At 44.8% G+C, this 18,428-nt stretch overlaps 1 protein-coding gene across 2 annotated transcripts in view; it reads left to right on the top strand.

Moving 5' to 3' along the window:
• The window catches only part of cacna1ib (calcium voltage-gated channel subunit alpha1 Ib), a 112,890-nt gene that overhangs the window by 63,975 nt on the left and 30,487 nt on the right, over nt 1-18,428 (top strand). The window contains exons 11-19 of one of the 2 annotated variants that reach the window (XM_086032972.1): nt 2,924-3,075; nt 5,805-5,990; nt 7,216-7,333; nt 8,294-8,449; nt 8,526-8,613; nt 9,263-9,432; nt 12,287-12,357; nt 12,531-13,002; nt 13,922-14,022. In XM_086032972.1, coding sequence (XP_085889098.1) covers nt 2,924-3,075; nt 5,805-5,990; nt 7,216-7,333; nt 8,294-8,449; nt 8,526-8,613; nt 9,263-9,432; nt 12,287-12,357; nt 12,531-13,002; nt 13,922-14,022 — 1,514 coding nt within the window. Of the gene's footprint in view, nt 1-2,923; nt 3,076-5,804; nt 5,991-7,215; nt 7,334-8,293; nt 8,450-8,525; nt 8,614-9,262; nt 9,433-12,286; nt 12,358-12,524; nt 13,003-13,921; nt 14,023-18,428 lie in introns of both variants that reach the window. The other variant, XM_086032971.1, reaches the window with a different exon arrangement.

The following is an 18,428-nucleotide window of genomic DNA, read 5'->3' as shown; positions in this document are numbered from 1 at the left end:
GATGTGATTCACAGCGATTATGATATGATTCACATCAATTATGGTGCAGGATACAATTCAAAGTCCAGTTACAGTGCTAGTCACTCAAAAAAACACAACCAATTACTTAAATTCCAATACGATTTGGCTAACTGTGATAATAATAGTACACTATGGCCATCAGCCATGATGCCATTCTTTTCAATTACATTTGGATTCACTCCAGTTATGCTAAAATCACCTTCCAAAATAATGACCTTTCTTTTCTTTTCTTTTTTTCGGAAAACACACACAAAATAAAATAATGATTACATTTGTTAATCATTTCATTTCAGGGCTGCAATTGAATAAGCCCCTTAATTAAGAATGTAGCCGATTTTAGCCGAGGCGGCGAACATCCCAAGTTGGCGTTTTAGACAAAAAAAAAATGTTTGGTCCAAAAATGACATAAGGCCTTGATTTTAATATGAAATTTCAGTTGCAATACGATTCACCCCAATTATGATGGCATTTATTTCAGTCAGGCTACGTTTCACCTCAGCTACAATATGTTTTAATCCAATTGCAACCATACGATTATCGTCGCTCAAATTGCAATACGATTCACTCTGATCACGATGTGCTACTGTATGTTGAATATCATTTCATACAACGCACTTTTTTTGCATTCATTTTTGTTATCTTTGACTCGCATTTCCAGCCTAAGCCAGGAACATCTATTATTCTTTTTTTTTTTTTTTTTTTTTTTTTAAAAACAGAGTTAAAATATGCGATGAGTTTTTGGGATCAATATGAAAAACAGCGGTGGCATTCTGGAAGAAGACAGCGTAAATGTCACGCTTATGTGTGCCAAACGCTCCCGGGTTAGTCCCTGCCCTTGCAATTACGAGCTCAAAAAGCAGGATTCGGTCGCCTGTCGTAACCGTTGCGTCCTCTTAAGTCGCGTCGTCGTTGAAGCCGAAGAATCGATAATGGCGGCGTGACGCGCTCGTTGGGCGGATGAAAGCGGGGTGGAGAAGCCGCTGTGATGACACCAGACGGCGAATGTTGACAGTCATGCCAACGCTTCAACTGATTTGGTCAATAACTGTCGACATACAATGCTGGTTTCCAATTAGGGTGTCGAGCATGGCTTACGGCTTCGAGCAAGAGTTTGGGTTTTGAATTTGGATCTGAAGCAAGGGTTAGGGTCTCAAATTCGAGTTATTGGCATGTTTGGTCACGGCTAGTGTTTTAAATTTGGGTTTCGAGACTTGGATCTGAAATTAGGATTTGAGGCAAAGGTTAGGAATTCAAATTAGGGCTTCGAGCCTGGTTTATGGTTTCAAATGAGGGGTTGAAGTTTGGATTTCAATCCTGAGTTCAGTTTTTAATCAAGGGTTAAGCTTCCAAACAGAGTTTGAATTTCGGAGTTGAAACAAAGGTTAGGGTTTCAAGACCGTGTTAGGCATTTTAGCTTGTTTTCGGGTTTCAAACAAGTTTGGGTGTGGGTTTCCAAATTAAGGTTTCAAGTATGACTTGAGTTTTAACTAGGTTACAAGCCAAAGTTAGGGCTTCAAACTAGGGTTTCTAGTCAGGGTTGAGTTTCTCCACTGGGTTTGAAACCAGAGTTAGGGTTTTTAAGTCAAGGTTATGGTTTCAAATTAGGATTTCAAACCTGGGTTACGGTTCTAAATTAGGTGGTCAAGACAGGGTTAGGGCTTCAAACTATCATCTAATTTTCAAGAAGGCCTTGCAGCCAAAGTGAGGGTTTCAAATGTTTGAAATACAGGTTATGGTTTCAAATTGCAGTTTGGAGCCTGGATTAGGGTTTCAAAAAGTGGTTAGGGTTTCAAATCAAGCAGATAGAAATGTGAAGCAAACAGGTAAATAATGAGTGTTTCACTTGTTAAAAGTCTGTCTTCACACTTAGTGCAGCAGCATGTGACTCACTGTCTGTTGCTAATAGTTGTCAACGATTCACCGATTTGCTGTTTTTTTTGTTTTTTTAGGGGGGACGGGACATATCACTGACTGAAAAACTCACCTTTCTGCTGTTTTTTTGATCAGGCCATATCCATATCTTTAAAAAAAAGCTTTTCCACCATCTTGTGGCACTTTTGGGCAGTTAGAAACCTTTTTTTTCCCCACTTCCTCGACCATCTTTGTAATTCCTTCGCTTCACTGTGCTCGTTATAGTTCAGCACCAGCGTGGTCTTCAGATCCCATCCCAGGTCTGCCCCTAATGAGAGCGGAACACAAAGCCGCGCGCGCTTCTTTCGCTCGTTAGCCAAACTGGTGGCCAAACGTCGCGGGCCCGCCGCCAAGCTCGTATTAGTGCCGTCACACGTCGACACGCGCACACGTATGTAAATGCGCATCGATTTTGCGGCGGTTGCGTTGAAATGTCAAAAACGTCACTGTGCGGAATCGGTGTGTGCGTGTGGACAAATAGAGTGGTTGCCGCTGTACAAATGTCAGCAAACACACACTGGTGCACATCACTAGAAAAAAGCCGGAATCACCCACAGCACGATGAATTGTTAATGTCAGACAGTCAGACTTTTTCCTAGAAATGCATCACCCCCCCTCCCGCCCCCCTTAGGATGACACACTTTTTTTTTAAAGCAGCACTGGGCAAGAATTCGACCTTAAAGCAGAAGTCAACCCAAGCATATTTTGTTCAAGAATATGTTCCCAGCAAGCCCACTAGTTGTAACACGGCATTCTGATTCATTTTGCGTTTGTGGAATATAAGTTAAGCAGCAAAATCCACTCGTTTTTAGCCACCTTTGGGGGCGGCCATTTTGTCTTCTGTCAACTGAAAATGACATCACAGCTGCTCACAACGACCAATCACGGCTCAGATTCAGAGAACGGCTTAGCCGCGAACGCTCATTGAAACGTAGAGGAATGCCCGCGACGGGGAGTTCTGTGAACCGGAATCTTTGTTTGTTGCGCTCAGCCCGAGGAGCTGACCAACGTTCTGGAGATCTGCAACATCGTGTTCACCAGCATGTTCTCCCTGGAGATGATCCTCAAGCTCACCGCCTTCGGCTCCTTCAACTACCTGAGGAACCCCTACAACGTCTTTGACGGCATCATCGTCATCATCAGGTACGGTCTTCACCGTGCCGCCGGTGGAATTGGACATTTGCCACAAATGTGTCCGATTGTGATGGCCTGGTGAAGCAGCGTGTGGTTCAAACTAGGGATAGGCTTTCAAATTACAGCAAGAAGATGGTGTTAGGGTTTTGAATTGGGGTTTGGGTGTAGGATACGGCATTAAACTAAGGTTTGAAGGCGATGTTTGGGTTTCAGTCAAGGGCCATGGTTTCAAATTAAGGTTGCAAGCCAGGGTTAAGATTTGGAACTTGGTTTCTGGTTTCAAGTTTGGGTCTGAAACTAAATCAGCTTCACAGTGGAGTTCGAAATTAGCGTTGTGGTGTCAAATTAGGGTTTCAAATCAAGATTTGGGTTTGAAATTGGGGTTGCGAGTCAGGGTTAGGGTTTGAAATGAGCGTTACACGGCAGAGTCAAGGTTCGAAGACTTCCAAGTTTAGAGTTTGAAGCCAGGGTTAGGGTTCATAGTTTGGGAGTCTAGACAGGGTTGGGGTTTCAAATGACGATTTCAAGTCTGGGTTTTGGCTTCAAATTATACTTTCAAACCAGAGATACAGTTTCAATTTAGGGTTTCAAGCTAATGCTATGATGTCAAATTGGGGTTTCAATTCAGGGTTAGGTTTAAAATTAGGGTTGTAGCCAAGTTTAAGATTTCTAGTTAGGGTTTCAAGCCAGAGCTATGGATCTAAACTAGAGTCAGGGTTTCAAATGAGGGTTCGAAGTAAAGATTACGGTTTCATATAAGAGAGAGGGTGTCCATTTTAGGGTTTGAAGCCTCTGTTATGGCTTCAAAATTAACGTTTGAATCTAATGTCAGGGTTTCAGTGGTATGGTTTTGAAATAATGGATAGGGCTTCAAACAAAGCTTTGCTTTTCAAATTGGGGTTCGACGCAGAGATTTTGGTTGCAAATGATCATTAAGAGTATCAAACAAAATCATAACCTTTGCCGGAAGCCCTAATTTGAAACCATACCAGGATGAACCTTCTGAAGCGCCGATGCAAGAAGCATCCTGGCGTTTGAACGCTTCCCTCTACTTTTTTTTTATTTTCACAGCCTGAGCTCCACCTGCTTGAAACCTTGTCAGCTGTTTGAATGCCATAGCGTCAAAACACTCCTTTTGGTCTTTTGTCAGGCTTCAGGTGCTTTTCATGCGTTTCCTGTTTGCCGCCATTCATTCAATTGCCCCCTCCCATCAAAGACATGAAAGCCCCCCCCCCCCCGAAAGCTCGGCGAGATCAAATGAGGCCGTCATGCCGCTGCGCAGCCTTCAGCGTTTCTGTATCGCCGCCTTATCTGCAATTTGCCGCCTCAGTGTGCTCGCCGAAGCGTGCATAGCTCCATTGTCGCCGCGCTATTCTCTTGCGATGAAGGAGGCGGAGTCTTTGATGGTCACCGGATAAACCGGCAAGAAGAGCAGCACCCGCCTTTAATGTTCATCACTCGACACGTTTGCTTTGCCGATTTCAAAGGTTCAGGGTAGCCCCCAATTTTCATGGACGCTAAAAGGTCTCACTTTTTAGCATTATGGAGATTCCGGACTAAGGCCCGGCTGATATGTTTGTTTTTAGGCTTTTTCCGATAGTTGGCAGAATATCATTCTGATAACCGATTAACTAAAAAAATTATTAATTTAGATAAATATATGAGTCAACTAATCTCAATGTTCAACAATAGAATACAATACCTTTTCCTAGTATTTTTTTTAACTTTACGCCAGAAAAATGGGCGAAAATTGGCAGATTAAAAAAAAGAAAATAATTATGATATTTGAATGTCATTTTCTTTGTCTTATGTTGTAATGTGTTCATGTTTTAAAGAGGAAAAAATGATTTTTTTTTCCCCCGATTTTCAAATAGCTAATATCGGCCGGATAAATCGGCTGGCCGATTAATCAGTCAGGCCCTGTTCCAGAGCTGCGTAATGGCTAAATTTCATGACTACATCGGAAAACAGTCTAACCTGGTTAGGGTTTCAAAAAAGGAGTACCAAGACCCGGATGTTTGAAATTCTGGCCACGGTTACTCTTTAAAGTCGTGGTTACGCCTTCCAAATTAGGTTTAAAGCCGTTGTTCGGGTTTGAAATTAGGGTTTGCAGCCAGGTCTGAAGCCTGGGCAAGAGTTTGAGGGACTTGGTTAAGGTTTTAATTAAATTAGGGTTTGAAGCCAATGTTGGCTTTCAAATGACAGTTTCGGGTCTCGGTTAGGGTTTCAAATTCGTGTTTGAAGTCAATGATGGGGTTTCAAATGAAGGTGTCAAGTCTTGGTTAGGGTTTCAAATTAGAGTTTGAAGAAAAGGTTACAATTTTCAAGCCATGGTTTTTCATTCAAATGAGTGTTTCCAAATGGGATTGTGTTTACGAATTTATCGTTTGTAGCCAAAGTTCAGGTTTTAAATCAGGCCAAAGTCCAAAGTTAGGGTTTCAAATCAGGACCAATCAAGTTAGGGCCAGGGTTTTTTTGTCATTATTTATAGTTTGAAATGATTATTTAAAAGAAGCGAAGGTGCCAAGCAATGTTTTCAAGTTCGATTTTGCAATAGTCCGTCTTCTGTTTTTTTTCCGTTTGGTCCGTCCATCGAGGGTTGTTGGCCCCTCTCAACGGGGTTTATGGCCTTACATTCCAAAACCCACTTTTTGACACTTTCGACACCTTGTATTGTGGGATTGCAGCAATCAGTCCACCCGATGTCTCGTTTTCTCTGTCCTCCGCCGTGCGTCCAGCGTGTGCGAGATCGTGGGCCAGTCTGACGGCGGCCTGTCGGTGCTGAGGACCTTCCGTCTTCTGCGGGTCCTCAAGCTGGTCAGGTTCATGCCGGCGCTGAGGAGACAGCTGGTTGTCCTCATGAAGACCATGGACAACGTGGCTACGTTCTGCATGCTGCTCATGCTCTTCATTTTCATCTTTAGGTAAGAACAATCAAGCCATCCATACATTTTTTTTCAGAGGTTGGGCTGGAGACGTGAACATGGGTCACTTGTTGCCAGGCAGAATTCATAGGGCTCCGTATGCACCATATACCGTATGCTCTACCGTACATCGCAAATTAGTCAGCCAGTGAGTGAGTGGGTTGTTTGATTGGTGAGTGAGTGAGTGAGTGAGTGAGTGAGTGAGTGAGTGAGTGAGTGAGTGAGTGAGCGAGTGAGTGAGTGAGTTGACGTGGTTATAATGGAAGTGCGTTATATGTTAGACGTTAGTCAATCAGTGAGTAAAGGAATTAAACTATAAACATAAACTATACAAGTTACTACTACATACTGCAGAGTTAGTGAGTTGCCAGTGTACGAGTGTGTCAGTTAGTGAGTTAACTAACATGGTTATATTAAAAGTACTAGTTAGTCAGGCAGTCCGTCAGCCAGTAAAGAAATTACACAACTGCTGTATATGAATTACATACTATAACATACATACTGTATAAAGTTATAGTTAGTTAATAAGAGAACCAGAGAGTTAGTTAACATGCTTATATTAGTGAGTTAATTAGTTAGTTAACATGTTAAAAGTACAAGTAAGTTAGGCAGTCAGTCAGCAAGTAAAGAAATGACACAAAAACGCTACAAGTTATACATACAGCACATGCTATCTAAAGTGACAGTTAGTTCATCAGAGAATAAGAGAGTTAGTTAACATGCTTAAATTAAAAGTTAGTTAGATAATTGGTTAGTTGGTTAGTCAGTTAGCAACCATCCATTTTCGTGTATAGGGCCCTCGATGGGAAACGTTAAGACCTTCCAATTGTCGGAGTGGCCTCGTCAGTGTTCCGGTACTTTTGTCATTCAAGTGCATGTTAACACACACGCCATCACGCACGCACGCACGCACCCAATTTCAAGTGTTTTCTGCCAGCCGCTATTATGCGTGGAGTGTTTTTGTGTAACTTGCCGCCACGGCAGCCTTGGAGGATCACAGTGGCTGACGCAACGAAAGGCGCAGACACTTGAGGCTTGAACGAGCCGACGCTCCGAGAGCAGCGATCGGAGACGGCGGCGGCGGCGGCCTGAGGGCCGAGGACGAGCTCCTTCACTGGACAAAGTGGACGGCCAGAGCAACACGGAGATCCGCTGACTGTGCGAGTGTGCGTGCGTGCGTGCGTGCGTTGGGCGCTAACAACCAGTGCTGGTCTCTCTGCGCTAGTATTTTGGGGATGCACATCTTTGGCTGCAAGTTCAGCCTGAAGACGGAGACGGGGGACACGGTGCCGGACAGGAAGAACTTTGACTCGCTGCTGTGGGCCATCGTCACCGTCTTCCAGGTACGAAAGTCACTTCCTTAGGGACACCCCCGTGTCGGAGCCAATACAAAAGCCGCGCTTCATGCAAACAAGAATGGAGGTTTGGCTCACCAGCGAGTGAATGCACGACTTAGGCCAGCCACTGAGTGAGTGAATGAATGAGTGTGTAAGTGAGTCAGTGACACAATGAGTGAGTGATCAGTGAGTGAGTGAGTGAATGGGTGAGTTAGTGAGTGAAAGACTTAGCCAGTGAGTGAGTTAATACATGACTTAGCCGGCGAGTGAGTGAGTGACTGTGTGACTGAGCGAGCCATTGAGTGACTGAGTGAGTAAATTCATGACTTACCAAAACTAAGAAAGTTAGTGACTGAGCCAGTGAGTGAGTTTCTAAGTGGACCAGTGAGTGATTGAATGAATGCATGAAAGAGGTAGCCAGTGGGTGAGAGAGTGAGGCAATGATTGAGTGAGTGAGTGAGTGAGTGAGTGAGTGAATGAATGGATGACTTAGATACCCAGTGAGTGAGTGAGTGAGTGAGTGAGTGAGTGAGTGAGTGAGTGAATGCATGAGTTATGTAGCCATTGAGTGAGTGAGTGACTTAGGTAGCCGGTGGGTGAGTGAGTGAGTGAGTGAGTGAGTGAGTGAGTGAGTGAATGGATGACTTAGGTGACCAGTGAGTGAGTGAGTGAGTGAGTGAATGCATGACTTATGTAGCCATTGAGTGAGTGAGTGAGTGACTTAGGTAGCCGGTGAGTGAGTGAGTGAGTGAGTGAGTGAGTGAGTGAGTGAGTGAGTGAGTGAGTGAGTGAGTGAGTGAGTGAATGCATGACTTAGGTAACCAGTGAGTGAGTGAGTGAGTGAATGACTTAGGTAGCCGGTGCGTGAGTGAGTGAGTGAGCGAGCGAGCGAGCAAGTTGGTGAACACTGACAAAGGGTGCCCCTTAATTCAAATTAAAGAGCCGTTGCCCCGACTGTTGTTGTAGATTTTGACTCAGGAGGACTGGAACGTGGTCTTGTACAACGGCATGGCGGCCACGTCGCCACTGGCTGCCCTCTACTTTGTGGCCCTCATGACCTTCGGGAATTACGTCCTCTTCAACCTGCTGGTGGCCATCTTGGTGGAAGGCTTTCAGGCAGAAGTAAGGCGTCTTTTTGTCTTCGTAGTTAGTGCGCCGTGTTAGTACTCTCCTCTTCACTTCCCCATGTGACCACCAGGGCGACGCCAATCGCTCCTATTCCGACGACGACCGCTCCTCCTCCAACTTTGACGAGAGCGAGAAACACGATTCCATGAAATTGTCAGGTGAGATTTTCATTTTTTTCGGCACCAATTATTGTTATTGTCCACACTATTTTGTCTTTGCCTTGTTTTCAACCACTTCAAACCATTCCAACATCAAAATATTCAGCACGTTTAGGACATCTGAGGAACTATTTTTCGCATTCCGAGAATTTTTCCAAAATTCCACATTTCACCTGGAAGAAAAACCCAAAACATTGTCATGAGTTGAGATGTTTTTCAAATTTATGTCATCCTTCCATATTGATCTGCTTTTTCAACAGATTTAAAGCGTTGCAAGTTTTAAGCTCTTTTTTGACATTGGAAAGTATTTTTCAACTCCCAAAATTGCCACATTTGGGTCGGTTTCAGTTTTCCACATTTTCCAGGACGACATTCGCAAATGAATGCAGACATTTTACAAATGGACTTCCTTTTTACCGATTTAAACCATTCTCTCTTCTGTTTCAGCTCACTGTCAGCATTCACACACATTTTGCACAGAAATAACATTCCCCAGTATTTTTACTAGAATGTTAGTCCTTTTCAAAGTCCTTCCAGTTTTTGTGATTTATCATCATACTGGCAAAATATCGACAGTGGCAGTCTCGAAAGACGATGCCATTAGAAAATGATGTGGACGAGTTTCTCTTTTCTCCACTTCTTTTTCTAGACCCCAGGATCTGCACCTTGACGCCCAATGGCCATCTGGAGCTGGGCGCCCTCGCCGGGTCCCGGGGGGGCTCGCACTCCTCCGAGAGGCGGAGCTTCACCGGGGAGTCCCGAAACAGCAGCGTGGTGAGCGCGGGAAAGGGGAGCTTGGAGAGACGCTCCCTCTCGCTGGTACGTTGACCACCCGTGACGCGAGCCCGGTCCGGCGCGATATGTAGCGCGTTAAGCTAACCCGGCGTGATCACTCAGAGGTCCTCCTCGTCAGGCCAAATATGTTCTGTGTTTCCAAAGGCAGCTCGTTAACAGCTGGATGTCCTTTCGAGCCAAGGGTACAAAATAAGAGGTAGAAACTTACCAAAGCAGACCTTCTATTCAAACATTATTTCGAATGGTTAGCAGCTCTGACATGTCCCAGTGTCGTAGAAGGATTGGAAAAGGTCACACCTTCAAATATTGCCGTGATAATTAAGTTCATCACTTTATTACCTTCTGTTCAAAAGTTATTTCCAACAGTAGCAAACAATAGAAACCGCCAAAATAACACGCTTTCTGATCAGATTCTGAAATTCCAATAGTAACAATCTGCGGACCGCGGAAAGAGCCAAAATTGCATCGGAACCGTTGGAAAGCTCACCCCTAAAAATCTGGGGGGAGGAGTCAAATGAATTTATTTATTTCCTTCTGTTCAAAAGTTATTGAAGTGCAACCCTTGAAAGCTCTAGTGAATAAATTCAACTAATCCCTGCATTAAACTGTTATTTTAGAATCTTTATTTTGCATGACCAAAATCCTGGCCTGCAATCTGACGCCGCAGAAATCTTACCCCTAAAAATTTGGGGTGCAAAATTCCCAGCTCGGAAATGTTCCAATATTGCAAGGTGATACTTTTGCAAAGCTCAAATTAGTTTGGAAGGTAATACTTCCATTAAAAAGAGTTTTTGCGCGGTAGCTTTCGGAAAAAAAACACGGGAAGACAAGTTGGATTTATCTCTGGACTACCTTTCGAACCAAACTTATTTCCAATCCATCGAATCCATGGGCCACCGAAACCACCAAAATCTCGACTGGGACTCCCGGACTTCCAACTCGCTGGTGAATTATGAACAAACAAACGTGAGCGTCTATTCGGAGAGCAGCTGCTGGTCGTAATTGCACTTCATCTGACACTCGGCGAATTGATTGAAACGCAGCTGCATTGTGACGCACGGCGCAATCTCAGTTTTTAATCACCGCGCCGCTTAGTTGTCCATGTGTCTGGCACGCTGAAGGTCAGACACTGATGGATGATATTTGCATGAAGATGCATGAGACCACACGCGTCATCCAATGAAGTCAAATAAGATGGCACGCTCTCCTAATTAGGCTGAAAGAATCCCTATGCCGTTGACAGCCACTAGGGGGCACAATGTCATGGGATTGATCAATCCAATTATGGGATTGGGATTTTACACACTTATCGTTTGCTATACGAATGCTGGGAATGAATGCAAGCCAAAATGTCGGTCTTGTTGCGAATAGAATAGAATACAATACAATACAATAGAATACAATACAGTGCAACGAAATGGAACAGGCACAACCCGTCCAAGAGACATAGAAAAACAATGACTGACTGGGTGATACAGAAGAGGAGTCTGGGAGGAATATTACGGTCCACTATCAGAGAGCAGGTTTGGCAGGCAACAGGGCGCCACCACATCACATTTTGCAGCTGCGCCATAATAGAGGAAGGGAGAGGGGCAGGGGGGAAGGCAAGCCAACAGTCATCAAACGGTCATTTCTCCACAACTTTGTTCTTGCCAAACGGCAAAATGTGCATCTTGTTCAGGTGTGCGATTACATCTCTCAAACCGTTTACTAAAACGGTTCAACTTTTACAGCAAGGAATTCAAAAGAAAAAAAAACATGTCTCGGCATTGAGGTTTCTGTTGTCGCATTAGTTGTCGCCCGTGGCTCCCAGCGTACAATGTGGAACAAATTATCCTGACGGCAATTTGCGGTGTCTAAAACGCACTTTAACACACACACGGGACTTAACTTCCCGTGTGGCACACTTCATTACTGTTTCCATAGCGACATGGAATTATTTTCTCTTTCCGTCGTACGGTAGCGGCTCAGGATCGGGTCTTGGCGAAGGGTAAAACATATAATTAGGTCCATCATGCTGAGAGGATTAGACACGCCGAGACAAACACGGCTGCCTTCTCTTTAAAAAAAATAAAATAAAATAAAATAGGGATGCCACTTGCTGGCGTTGTGCATTTTAAAAGGCGCAGTTCTGAGGGGGGCCTTATTTGAAGTGGCGAGTTTGTATTTTCCTTGTTTGTTTAGAAATACCCTTCCCGCGGGGGAGGGGCGTCATCGCAGGGCCTCCTTAGGTCCAGGTGACTGGGGGCCTCCGTGTGGGGTCTCCCCGGCTAATCTGGGCCGGGGGTTTCTGTGATGGTGGCAGTCCCCGTGGCCCGTGGGCTGTCATTCCCCTCAGCGTGAATGAGCCCCCCTTGGGTACCCTTTCCTCATATGGTTTCTCTGTGCCTTGTCATGTCTTTGATAACACACTTTATCAGGTAGTGTGCTTTGTATGTGTGTGTGGGTGTGCGAGTGCTGATATACTGGCGGATATATGTCTTTGGGTTTGTTGGGAGGGAGGGCGGTAGCGGGTCTTCCTTTTTATGTTGTGTTTTGGACATTTTTATTGGACAGCACTTTGAGTTGCATTTTTTTTGTATGAAAAGTGCTTTATAAATAAATTTGATTTGATTTTGATTGTCAAGGCTGCTCCTTCTTTTATAATAAAAAGCCAAAGACAAACCAAGGCGCGCTGCACTCCGTTGAGGAATTCAAATCCAATTCGAATGGTTTCAGTGTCAATAATCATCATGCCAAAGAAAAGCTTGATCCAGATCTGATCTGGATGTAATCCACATTGCGCATTCGGTGGCAGTCTAAACGCGCCGCATTAAAATCCCGTTTAACGTCGCTAGACCAGTGTGAAATTTCATCTGCGTTTTGTGTCCTATTTTAGCGACATGGGCGCAGTTCCAACTACCACAACTGGGGGCGCCCATTCCATCCCCATTCTGCTTGGAGCCGCAGGTAAGAAATAACAATCGGCCGACCGTATTCCTTCATGAATTTTGAAGACTCTGCCAACCGCTCGATGATTGGAAACGTTTGGCGGCTCTGATAACCTTCCAAATGAAAAGCTTGATAAAACAAAACGGTGTAGGTAGCTCCCGTGTTGATTCTCACTTCATTTCAAGGTCCAGCTCCAACAGCCTGGGCCGCAGGAACTACGGTTTTGGCGGGGCCCCACTGGTGGGGGGTAGCCTGCGCGTACACAGCACCCGCACCCCTTACTCGTACCCTCAACCCGCCGAACAGGAGTTCCTCCTCTCCCGGGCCCCGCAGCCCCAGCATCCTCCAGCACCTCACGGTCCTCCGGCGGCCGGACCCCTGCTGTCCAGGGGGGACCGCCGGGCTCTGTCGCTGGAGCTCCCGGAGCTTCTCCGGGCAGCGGGGCAGGCGGGCTGCCCGCCCTGCGTCAACCCCAACGTGGACTCCGGCAAGTGGAGCAGGGGGTCGGTCACGGGGGCTTCCGGCACGGGGAGCGGCGTCGGCACGGACCACCGGGACTGCAACGGCAAGGCCCCGGGACCCCACGGCCGACTGATGGTTGATGTTTTCCCACAAGTCAACGCACGCAAGGAGCGAGCGGACCTGGACGAAGAGACCGACTATGTGAGCGCTGAACCCTACTTTGAAAATATCACCCTTGTTTGAAACCACAACCCAGGCTTCATGCCCTAATTTTAAACACAAACCCTGGTTTGAAATTTCAACCTTGGCTTTGAACCCCAATTCAAAGTCCTAAATTGAACTGTGGCTTGAGACCCTCATGTGAAACCTTAGCATGAAACCCTAATGCAGTCTTGAAACCCTAACCCTGGTTTGAAACGCTAACCCTCATTTGAAACCCGAACCAAGTCTTGAACCCCTACTTTGAAACCTTCACTCTTGTTTCAAACCTCGAAACAAGTCTTGAAACCATTCAAATTTAAAATTCAACCCAGCCTTGAAACCCCACCTTGACACTTCAAACCTGATTTGAAACGCTAATTTGAAACTCTAATTTATATTTTGAATCCATGCCTGAAACCCTAATCCTGGTTTAAAACCCGAGCCCAGTCTTGAAAACATTTGAAACCCTAACCGTTGTTTGAAACCTAGCTTGAAACCCTAAACCTTGCTTAAAGCCCTAACTTGAGACCCCAAACCATGTTCACAACCCTACCAAATTCTGGCACACCTTATATGAAACCAAATCCCCGTCTATAAAATCCAAATTTGAACCCCTAACACTTGTTTGGACTCATAACTAAGTCTTGAAACCCCCATCCAGGCTTGAAACCCTCCTTGAACCCAATAAAACACCAAAACCAATTTTTGGTTGTTTTGTTTTGTTTTGTTTTGTTTTACTGAAATGAGACTGCTAAAGTACAGTGCAACAAAGTCAACCTTGAAAATGCTGGAAGCCTCCTCGGGCCACTTCCACTTTATTAGATCATTAATCCACCCCAATACTCTCAACATCTCTTCACAAAGTCGATAGTTTGAACTGGAAGAAGTCAAACTTTCTTCTTCTTCTTCTTCCGTGCAGAGTGTTTGTTTTCGCGTGCAGAAGATGGTCGAGGTGTACAAGCCGGACTGGTGCGAGAGCCGAGAGGACTGGTCCGTCTACCTCTTCTCCCCGCAAAACAAGTGAGTGAGCCATTTGCCGTTACCTTCTTTGTCGTCTGATATTTGCCACGTAGGTGCGCTGGCGGTAGAGCTTTGGATGTATCAAAGGATCGAGGTCTGAGTAAAATGTCAAGGTCACGGCAAGGTCAAACAAGTAAAGCACACCAAAAAAAAAAAGCGGAAATTACGCCAATGTTCATTCAGTAGTCTTCAGAGTGGGTGGAGCCATAGCTGGTGAACAGCCGCTCGTGTGACTCATTTTTTGGTGGCGATCGAATATGAAATTAAGTTGATCGCCAGAGGTCAAAGTTCACTCATCGCAATGTCAGAAAATGCAATCGCAATAAATCAAATCAATGTAATCGAATCAGGCGATAAATGAAAGGTCCCTATCGGCGTTTGACGGATTACTAATTAAACTGGTCAACCCACATTTAGGTGACAAGAACATTTCAACGGTTTCAGGGCATTTTGATGTCAGTAAATCAGAACACGACAATGCCTTTTCTGAATTGCCTCTATTTTTTGGGCGTTTTTCCGATGTTTTTTCGGTTTTAAAAAAGTGCTAACCATACACACATTGCTATTCTCTTTATGCTCCAACTTTGATAAGGCTGCACCTGTCTTGGCAAACAAGTCCACAGTCTTCCTTCGTTTTATATTGTGAAAGTTTTCGCAGGGAGCCTTCTGTATGCAAATCATCTTTCATGTGAAAATCGAGCAAAAATTCAGAATATTTGGCAAATTTAGCAGTAAGCAACCATTTTTTTTGTAATGCAAAAAGGGGTGACATCAAAGCACAAACAGTACTTTTAGGAGCGACCCGTCAAAATTCTTATGTGACACCATGATGTAAACCTTAACCAAGTGTTCAAAGGCTAATTTGAAACCTTAAAGTAGAAATCAACCCAAACAGAATATGTTCTATGCAAGTCCACTAGTTGAAACAGGGCATTTTGATAAATATTGCGTTTGTGCAATAAGGGCTAATCCACCCGTTTTTAGCCATCTCTGGGGGCGGCCATTTTGTCACTTCTGTAGACTGAAAATGACATCACAACTGCTCACAACGACAGCTCACCTGTTTTCTGAAGCTGAGCTGTGATTGGTCGTTCCCTGAGCCCTGGCTAGTTGTGATGTCATTTTCAGTCGACGCAATTGACAAAATGGCCGCCCCCTGCGATGGCTGAGTGCATTTTGCTGCTCAACTCATATTCCACAAAATGAATCAGAATGCCGTGTTTCAATTAGTGGGCCCGCATAGAACATATTCTTTGAAAAAAAAATTGTTTTCCCTCATTGAGGCAGGCTTGAAAAGTTGAAACCCGAGATCGACTGAACGGAACGGCAGTTTTGTAGGGCTGGACGTGAGCCAAGCCTTGAAACAAAACATTATCCCGACAATAAGCGACGTTGAGCTATCTCCCGCCCGCACAAATGGCTTGTTAAAACCCCGCCGCTGCGCCGTCTGAAGAATTTGTTCCCCTCCACAGACTGATATTGACTCCCGAGATGGTCTGCGCTTTTGTTTTTCGCCGCCGCCGGGAACGCCCCCCCGAAGGCACGGCGCGATGGCCACTTAAGCAAAGCCAGGGGGAGCTGAGCTGTGTCTTGGCTAGCTGGCAGGTGCCATCTGTCAAGTAGTGTGTGCGCGCGCCCGCCCGCCCGCCCGCCCTGTAACAATTGCACAGTTTTATAGCATGTTTGTCATTTGTCCTGCTTGCATTGTATGTTTGTCCGTACATGAGAAGCGTAACGGCAAACAAATTATGCGACGTAACGAGTGGCAGGCCCGGAGGGAGGTTATTGCTCAGTGTTTACCTCATCATCGCCCAGAACGATACGATAGCCATTTATTATTCGATTCTTTTTTTTTTTTTTCAAGGTACTCTTCCCATGTATGTATTTTTGAACAAACACAAGCAATACATTCATCTCTATTACAGCAGATTTATTTCACATAAATGTTTGGGTATTGTATGTTAGGCTTCGCCTACACTAAAATAAAGTCAAATGAACCAATGAATTCATATGAAAGTCATTTATACACTTCAATTAGAGTTATTAACTTTGACATGCAGTCTTTTAAGCGTCGACTACAACAGCTTCGCAAAATTCTACTATACGGGTGTGACGTGACCGTAGGTCAGTAAGTCGTCAGTCAGAGTAGGCCATAGGCCACGGGTGTCAAACTCAAGGCCCGGGGGCCACATCCGGCCCCGCGACATCATTTTATGTGGCCGGCGAAGACAAATTATGTGTTGACTTGACATGTTTTTCTTTAAATTGTCTTCACTGTTAAAGCAACACTGTGTTATATGTCAGTTTTTGTTGATTATGGCGGCGCCATGTGGACAAAAGCGGTAGTGTTTTGACCAAAATCAACCACATTTCCCATGCGTGCCAGCGCGTAGTGTCGTGAAATCCTGAGCCGTCCTTATAGCGAAAGGAGGAAGTGAGTATGCAGTAAAGCAATTCAGGACATTTGAATTTTTTCGTGCCAGGGTTGCTTCCATCCTCCTCAAAGTTGCTTTGTGCCAGTAAAGGCGATAGAGACCCCCTCAGGGCATGAAGTCCCGTTCAACGACTGTACTTGTAAGTCAATGTTTCATTAAAAGAGTTGTGAAAAAAATTGGATTAAGGTCGATTTCTTGCACAGTGTTGCTTTAACACAACATTTTGGTTTTCCAAACATTTGTTACCAATCCTTCCTTTTAAATACATTGAAAAATAGTTGAACAAACTATTTACTGGCTTCTGATTTCAAAACTAGTCATCCATCAGTTAGTTGTGTACATTTACGCGGGTTAACAGTCGTAACGGCCCTCCGAGTGAAATCAGAAAAAATGAGTTTGACAACCCGGCTGCAGTCGATCTGGATCGGGACGAACCAAAAAAAATGGCGGATAAGCATTCGATTCATGTATTCCACAGGAAGGATTAAAAAAACAAAACAAGCTGAAATATAGGGGGGAAAAAAATATGTAAATATGCAAATCCACAAGTGCCGGACCGTGAGTGCGCGGTGCTCGACTGCACAACCGCAGTGCCAAAAAATCTTTGGCGTTTCCACGTAGTCCTTTTCAGGTTTCACGAAACAATCATTTGAACGCGCTGTCTGCGCTTCTTCAGCTTTGAACTTACAGACACACGCGATATAAATGCATAGATCAAATATACATAAATAAAAGAGAGCCTTCCAACAGACCGAAATGAAACGTTTTTTTTTCTTCCAAATTGCAACCTTTGAAAATCGCATTCCGCTACATTGCCGTTTGAATTGGATTAATCCTACTCCAGATGGTGAAAAATAATGCCATATGCTGTCCTGTAATCTTACACAAACGTGTAAGCGGTTGGTGTTACTGTACACGGTTGAAATCGACTTTCATAGCAATCTTCCCCTCAAACAAAACCTGCCAGTTTGGTACAAGTGCATTACTTTTGTGCATTATACATCCTAACACAATCCTGGAGTCGGCTTGGGCGGGAATTCAGCGTGGGGAGCTGCTTAACATGCATAGACAGATGTAAATTGTCACTGGGGGGGGGGGGGGGGGGGCAGCGCGACTATGTGGGATTGACTTTATTCAAAGCGCTTCCAAGTCAGCCTGGCCTGGCCTGACAGGCGTGGGCGCTCCCTCGCTATCTCGCGGCGCACCTGCACCGCGCTTCGCCTTCAGGAAAGAATCCGCTTTTTGCCGTCCCTGCTGAAGAGGCCACGGCTTGGAGTGGATTGCATCGTGTCCTAACAAAATTGGAGTTCAAACTATCATATCGCATCGTAATTGCGGCGCATCGATGCCTAATTACGCCAATTGTGATGCAATGCGATTCTCTCCGATTGTTGGCATCCAAAAAGATTCGCTCGCATGACAAAGCTGCGCATATGTTGGACTTCGGTTGCAATACCATGCGATTGACTCCAATTACGGTTCGATACACTCATTGGGGTGGATCCCACACCCTAGAAACAGGTGGGTCAAAAATAACCCAATATGGGGTGTAGGAGCCAATTTCTATGTATTCTGTTTGACATGAAGTTCTCATTTGTTCTATGTAATAATAATTTCTGTTTAGTGTGCCCCTTCTACATGTGATGAGGTCCTATCAGCAGGGCGTTTTTGGGGCTGGGAAGCACGCAGTCTTTAGACCTTGACATGACTTGGCTTGATTTGGAACACCGATATTGGAATTGTTTGCTTTCAACTAGAGGCTTTTGACTTTTATTTTTACCTTTAATATTTTGATGGCATACAACCGTACATTCAAGTCAAAGGAATATGGAGGGTAAATCAATATTTTTGAATTCTAATCTCAACACTCATCTGGACATTGATCTTTTCAAGCGTCTGAAGTCATTTACCCAGCAAAAGTCAAGAGTGCTAGACAAATGGGAGCAAAACGTTGTAGTCACGACATGGGGC

This window comes from Filicampus tigris, chromosome 6, assembly GCF_054856515.1.
Source record: "Filicampus tigris isolate MCC_2025a chromosome 6, RoL_Ftig_1.0, whole genome shotgun sequence".
Taxonomy (NCBI): domain Eukaryota; kingdom Metazoa; phylum Chordata; class Actinopteri; order Syngnathiformes; family Syngnathidae; genus Filicampus; species Filicampus tigris.
This window is presented reverse-complemented; position numbering and strand designations above follow the sequence as displayed.